This window comes from Phoca vitulina, unplaced genomic scaffold, assembly GCF_004348235.1.
Source record: "Phoca vitulina isolate PV1807 unplaced genomic scaffold, GSC_HSeal_1.0 scaffold16, whole genome shotgun sequence".
Taxonomy (NCBI): domain Eukaryota; kingdom Metazoa; phylum Chordata; class Mammalia; order Carnivora; family Phocidae; genus Phoca; species Phoca vitulina.
The window spans coordinates 33,998,040-34,005,243 of NW_022589719.1; the positions used below are offsets into that span (position 1 = coordinate 33,998,040).

The 7,204-nt window shown below is 60.5% G+C and overlaps 1 protein-coding gene across 1 annotated transcript; it reads left to right on the plus strand.

Annotated features, from left to right (window-relative positions):
• The first annotated feature begins 890 nt into the window (after nt 1-890).
• On the plus strand, nt 891-6,916 carry GAL (galanin and GMAP prepropeptide). The gene is made up of 6 exons (XM_032413811.1): nt 891-960; nt 1,219-1,299; nt 2,022-2,076; nt 4,867-4,953; nt 5,310-5,387; nt 6,652-6,916. Exons 2-6 carry the CDS (start codon nt 1,219-1,221, stop codon nt 6,720-6,722), a joined length of 372 nt encoding a protein of 123 aa, XP_032269702.1. The 5' UTR covers nt 891-960; the 3' UTR covers nt 6,723-6,916.
• The last annotated feature ends 288 nt before the right edge of the window (nt 6,917-7,204 follow it).

Sequence of the window (7,204 nt, forward strand, 5' to 3'; positions counted from 1 at the left end):
GGGCACCCAAAGGCCACTGAGCACTGGAGGCAGTGAAGCTGGGCCTCCTGCCCTCCCCGCCATGAATGGCTTCCCAGGCTGAACCCACACTCCAGCCAGGGCGCAGGTGTAAGGGGAGGGGGAACCTGCTCCATACCCCACCCCACCCCACCCCTGCCCCAGGACCACCCCACTGGGCCAGTTTGGACTGAGGGCTCATCCTCCAGGGGGGTGTGGCAGGGGAGGACCCCGTCCCAGCTTCTGCAGCAAGAGAATGCAAATGTGTAGGTGGGGGCCTCTCTCCCCCGCTAGGACCTGGGTTGGGGGTGATGGGCGTGGGGCTCACTGACGCATTAATGACGTGGGCCTCAGGATGTTGAGAGCTCTCCCCCACAGCTTCCGGGGTTTCCCTGTGTGGGCTGATGGGGGCTCCCTATTCAGTGTATGGGGGCTCTCCCATGGCGCGATGGAGGCTCTCTGCAGGGTGATGGGGGCGCTATCTGCAGGGTGATGAAAATTCTCTACAGGGGTGATGGGGGTTCTGTGGGGTGACGGGGGCTTTCTGCGGGGTGGTGGGGGCTCTCTGCAGGGGTGATGAGAACTCTCTGCAGGGGTGATGGGGGCTCCCCCGCGGAGTTTGGGGTCTCTCCACCGCCCCCGCACCTCCCCCGGTGCGCAGGACCACTGCGCTACGGTCACTCCCGCCCGCCTCGGGGCTCGGGGCTCCGCGGGGGCGGGGAGGCGGGCCCTGAGCCGGGTGACGCGGCGCACGGCCCCGGGACGCACCGCATAAATAGCGGCGGCAGCTCGGGGCCGCGGACACGTCGAGGGAGCCCAGCCGCCTCGCTTCCTCCCCGTGGTCCTGAGGCCCCGTCAGGTGCTGAGCGCCCCGGCCCGGCCAGACCCGACCGACACGCCCGGACGCCCGGACCCGCCGCCACCTCGGGAGCCCCGCCGCCCCGAGACCCGCCGCCGCTCAAGGTACGGCGCGCCCTGGGGGCCCCAGCGGGAGGCGGGCCCCTTCCTCCCCCTGCTCCGCGCCGCCCGCCGCTGGACCATCCTGGGGCCCCTCGCTCCCAGCCCGGGCTCGGCCGCGGGAGGCGTCGCACGGCACTCGGTCGGCGACGCCCTGGCCCCTGCCGCCGCTCCAGCCCCGGGCAGCGGCGTCCGAGCCTCCGCCCGACGTGCGCCCGGGGACCCGCCGGCCACCCCACGCCCGCTCCGCATCTTCCCTTGCAGATGCCCGGCGGCTGCGCCCTCCTCCTCGCCTGGCTGCTCCTCGCCGCGGCCCTTTCGGCCACCCCGGGGCTCGGGTCACCGGTGAGTGCGGGGCGTGTGTCCCCTGCTCAGGGGGCAGCCGCACAGACGCGGACCGGCGGAGGGTGCGCGCAGTGGTGCGCGGCGGCCGGGCCGCGGGGGCGCGGGGAGGCTGGGGTCCTGCAGCCCCGGGCGGGGGTCGCGCTGAGACGCTGCGGGATCCTCCTGGCCTGGCGCCTCTGCCAGCCAGCACACGACTAGCTCCTGGCTATAAACCAGGAGAATCTGGAGGCTCCTGTACTTAGCTCCGCAGATGAGTTACCCCGGGAGGGAGCCCTGTTACCCGCAGGTGCCCTCAACGACGTGTGTCCTCAACATGGCTTAGCAGCAAGCGGGTGCCCCATGTGTTTGAGGGTTGTGGCTCTAGAGTGAATTCTTTGGAAAAGCAAGCAGTCCTGTTTTCATGTCGAATATAGCTTATTTGGGGGCAAAGCTGGAATTTCTTGCAGCCCCAGAAGTGTATGCATTATTCAAATGCCCACGTCATGCCTGGAAAGCCTGGCGAGCTTCCTTTCTTGTCCATCTTGCTTTAAGGGTTTGCATCACTTGGCCTATTATGGGACAGAGTAAAAAAATAAAGTGCTTTTGTGATGTAAATTATGTGAGTATCAAGTGGGCAGGGGCTTCCCAGACCACCGTAGTGGGCTGTGCAAACAGAAGCTGCCTTCGGGGCTTCTTTGAGCCCCCGAGCCTGTACCCGGCATGACCCTTTTCTCCCATTTAAGGTGAAGGAAAAGAGAGGCTGGACCCTGAACAGTGCTGGCTACCTTCTTGGTCCACGTAAGTGACACATCGGCCCCTCAGAGCCGACCCTGCTCTTGTAAGGCTGACTGGAGCATTTATGTGCATCCTGCTCTTTCTGACATTTGTGTAGCCAGTCCCTATTCTGATACACTGATATTCCAGGTTTAGTCAGATCAAGGGCAATGGGGGGGGCGCTTGAGGCAGGATGGGTTTCCACGTAGGTTAGGGATCAGTGGATTCAAATATTTGCCACATGGGTAGGTGGCGCCCTTTCCCGTGCCCTGCCCCAAGCCTCCTCCTCCCCCTTTCCCCCTCCCTCGCAGCAAATGGGCAAATTCCTGGGTCCCCTGAGCCCCCCATCTGTCCCTCCTCCTAGCCTTGCTCTTCCTTGCTCAAGCATCTGTGCAGCACAGAGCAGGACTTAGATTATTACCGAATGACCCAAATGCCTAGGGTAGGAAGGGCCTGCAGCACGTGGGTTGGTGGGGTCAGGTGACGAACCTGTGACGGTCTCACTGGGCATGACTGAGTCTGGGGCCGGGCTGCGGGCAGGGACTTGCATCTGACCCCATGGAGCAGCGGGAGGTGCCCACACCCCTCACCAGGGGCCTTATGCGGACAGGGGTCAGCTGATCCGAGTCCTGGGGTGTTTCCAGAAGGGGCCTGTGGCCCGCAGTCGGCCTCATTACCACTTTCTTGGCTTCAGAAGTTCAAATCTGGGCGGCGTGGAATAGGAGGACACTTTTGCTGACCTGTAGTGGTCCATCGGGGTTCCAGGCCCCCCTGGGCCTTAACTCTGTGCCGTGAATCTCCCAGCGGGAACATGTAGCCTGCTGGGGCCGGGGGCGTGTGCGCGTGCGTGCATGCAGAACCGGAGTGTGTGCTTTCACCTGTAGCCATCAATTCCCAGACCTTGCCAGCCTGTGGGTGGTCTAATACTCGGTGCCCTGTCCTTGACTTGACACTGTCTGGACACGGTGTGACTTTAGGGCTTTCACGATGCAGAGAACCCAGTGGACCTAGAGATCCCCCGGGCTGGCAGTGGCAGGCAGACCAGCTGTGGAATTCTTAGTAGGGGCAGGAGGCAGCAGGAAATGGGGAGACAGTGTGCAGACAGGTTACGCGTCCAGGTGACCCAGGCCCTGAAGGGGACAGCTCTGGGACCCCGCAGACGGTGTGCGTGGATGCCTCCCCCTCGCCGCTCCTTGCCCGCACTCTGCTTCCTGCTCGTCCTCTGTCTGCCCTGGCCCCTTCAGATTTTAATTATCCTAAAGGAGGGGACAAGGGGAGACCTTTTACTTTCCCCTCCAATCGCTTACACACTCGTAGCTTTCAAATTTGCAGGCGTGGTTGGTTTGGGGACAGCCATCAACCTTAAAACAAAACCTCCCCTATTTATGTACTGCTTTCTGCACCAGGAAAGGAGGCAAACATGTAGGTCATACTCCATCCTCACCAGCGTAACTGGGAGGAACGGTGTTGTTCAGCACAGGGACTAGTTCTCAATCCCACATTTGAGTACAGCCTCTTCTCCCGCTGCAGATGGTGGTCTATCTGATCACCTGGAGGGTGCTTTGAGAAACACAGGCAGAGAGATGACGAAGACCAGCCGGGGCCACAGGCAGGGCCTCTGGGTGCTCTGGTCTCAGGTCAAAGCAAGGGCAGGCCCCCACACACTTCTGTCACTGGGAGTGGAGTGGTCTCGCCTGTCCCCAGGAGGGACAGATGGGCTCAAAGGGCACACGCTTTCCCGAACCCTTTGTAACCCTGAGCTCTGTCAGAAGGCATCTCATCTCTGTGCTTCTGGCCCAAAAGAAAGAAGGAACCCTTCAGCAAAGATACTTACTCATGTTACTTTGGAATAGTGAAGATATATTCATCACGAAGATAGGAATCTTGAGTCAGAAAACAAGCTCTTTTTTACTATCAGATTTCTGTCTCCGTCAAGCTGGATCCGCAGAGGCTGCACATCTAGACGAGGTTGTCAGCGCGCTTTACCAGGCACCGGGGTCCGTCAGTGCGGGACACGGTCCAGCAGCTGCCGCGGACGGTGGGAGTGTGACCACACTCGAGCCGTGGGGCAAGGTTCTCGGGCCTTCTTGGCCTGAGTGCCGGGCCCCGAACTCCGGCTCTGGGGAGAGGAGTCGGTGTTCTTTTGCCTAGCCTTGCAGATGCTAGCCCCCCAGGCAAGCAGCCACAGCCCTGAGCCACCCCGACCCCGTCCTCGTGGCCAGCACAGGCACGAGCACACGCACACGCAGGTGCACGCACAGTCACTTAACAACCCCCCCACCCCTCCTCCGCCTGCCTCCCTTCCTCTCCCCCTCCCTCCCGCTGTCTCCGACTGTCTCTGGCTGGCTGGCTCCAGTCCACCTCCCACAGCTGCCAGAGAGGTCTTTGAAAAATAGGTCCGAACTTCCATTCTTCGGCGGCCCCGTTTTCAGGGACATAGGACCCCAAGCCCCTGTGGTCTCCCTGCGAGGCACCCAGCTCAGACGCCAGCGCCTCTGGGACCCCCGTGCCGCCCGCACTCCCCGGGGCCTGGCCAGCTCTGCCGAGCGCCGTGCTCCCCTTCGCTCCCCTCCTGACTGGGGGGGCTCCTTCCTCTGGCAGAGTCCCAGCACCTGTGGGACTGGCCACTCCTCTGGCCCTGGCACGAGTTCGTGGTTCCGCAGAGAATGTTCCCTACTGTGACTTGATATTTACAGTCCCGTCGTGCGCGCTTTGATTAGCAGCAACCTGTGTGTCCTTCTTTGGGAGTGGGGAGGCTCTAACTATAGTAACAAGGCCAGTCAGGTGCTTTCCTCTCAATTCATTTGCAAACAGATGCCATTGACAACCACAGATCATTTCACGAGAAGCCTGGCCTCACGGGCAAGCGGGAACTCCCACCTGAAGACGAAGCAAGGCCAGGTGAGAGCACTGGATCACTTCACTGCCCATCACCTCCCGGTCACCTGTGGCGGTGGGGTATCAGGCCCCTGCCCCGCCCCCCGACCTGAGCCTGGCCCGGGCCCCTCTGCCATCTGCCAGCAGTACAAGCCCAAGACCCAGCGTCGGGGCCCAGGGTGGCCACGGAGGCAGAGTCCCTCAAGGCCTCAGAAGAGTTTGGCCTTGACGGACACACCCCCACACCCCGCTGTGCTAAGCAAGGCCCTGGGGAGGGGTCACGGCCAGTCCACTGGCTTCCAGATGCCCAGCCCTCCGCAGATGGAGCTGTGAGATCCAGAGCCGTGCGGCAGGTGGTAGATGCCGATTCTGTTTTCTAGGGGGCTTTGCCAGGCCGCTGTCCGAGAAGGCTGCCTTGCACATGATAATCGAGTTTCTGACTTTCTTGCATCTCAAAGGTACGTGAAGTATTACCAGTTTTAAATTCCACCTCTTAGAACCCTGCCCACATGAAAAGCCTGTCAAAAAGGATTCCGTAGAATTCTCCTGGGAAGTAACCAGCCATCCACTGCCATTCCTCAAGTCACCGCTGTTGGGTGGGAGAGCTGCCAAGGGGCCGGGGCTGCTGCTGGCCCCAACACTGGCCCTGGAGAGGGTCATCAGAGCCGCAGGGGAACCAGGGAGAGAGGGGGCCTCCGTCCCACTCCCTCTGCTGGAGCCACACTTCCTGGCAGGGTAACGAGTGCCAGACATCCCAGGGCTACAGCTCCTCGTAGGCCGTCTTACGCCATGTCTCGTAAGCACGGTCAACTAACCCGTATTTCAGATTCCAGTGTTTGCTTATGCAGCCGTCCTGCAGAGCAGGCTGCATGCCCGTCTCAACAGTCTCCATCCTAGAGCTGGTGTCTTCCGTGGATACCAGACGGTGAGGCCTCCCTGTGGGCCTGTTTGTGCCCGGCACCTCTGCCCGGTGCTTGTCATCCGGGCAACAGAGAGCGGTCTGGACAGAGGCCACGGTGCCCTGGGAGCCGAGCGCAGGGAGGCCGGGATGGGGGCTGCTGCAGGGGAGGGGGTGCTTGGATTCCCCAGGAGACACATCTGTCAAGTTTTGCACTTTACAATTTTGTTTTGAGTTTGGCGGAGTCGAGACTAATTCTTGGGGTCTGTTTTGATCCATGCGCTTTGCTGGCTGGACCCGCTGCCTTGGTTGAAGGGTTCAGGAGGGTGTGGGAGGGACGAGGTCAAAGGCCTGTGGCTTCTTCCTTGGAGCCATCCATGGGACGGAGACTGTGGAGGAGGACTTAGAAATGTCAAAACCCATAAGCAAGTTCACTCTGTTGGAGCCCCGCCGAGTCTGCAGCGAGCTCTCTGCCGGGGGACATCTTGCCACTTTTCCTGCAAGGAGCAGATCGACTCTCCCAGGGACTTCTTGGTTTTTAGTTTGCTCTGTTTTGAATTTTGTAAAACGGAACTTCTTTCCCTCGGAGGTACCAATTTTTATTACTCAAACAGGAATTCTACTTCTGATAGTTTCAAACACATGGTAAGTGGGAGGCTTGAATCATCAAGAGGTGAGACATAGAAAGTGTTGCACTGGATTTCAGGGCCGGTCCTGGGAGCCCCCCCCGGAGGATGCGCTCCGACGCTCTGGCCTGTGTGCTGGGCTGTCACTGTCCCTGGTGCAGGTGTTAGGGCTCCGCTAAGTGCGCTCCTTTGTTGCAGAGGCCGGGGCCCTGGAATACATGCCTGAGCTGCCGGCCGCGGTCTCCGCAGAGGACCAGGAGCAAGCCTGACCACGCTCTCGGGCTTGCTCCTTGGTGCCGTGTTGCCTACGGTCAAACTTGGACCCGACGGAAAATCTTGTGCCAACTTACGTTGACTAGTCCTGTCCCCTCGGCTCTGATGCTGTGTCGTTAGGGTTTTGTTGTTAAGACGTTTTCCCCCTTTGGTCATTCTTTTGAGCAGCAAAATAAAAAATAGCAATGGCTTTCGGTTGTTCTTTCCTTCTGTGTGTCTGTCACCTCGGCGTCCCCCGCCCCCCACCGTGCGTGGTAACAGATAAAGATTGATTATAATCATGTGCAGCAGACGAAAGTTTTAAAGCCACGTCCCACCCTGCAGAGCGGGTCTGAGACGCCGTCTGTGGTCGGTAGCTCAGTCGTCAGTGAGCCAAATGCAACCACGCCGGGGAGTCCGTTACTGTTACCGACAGAAGCAAAACCGGCCGGACAGAAGCCCCGTCCGCAGGGGGCTGGTACTTGAGAGAGATGAAAGC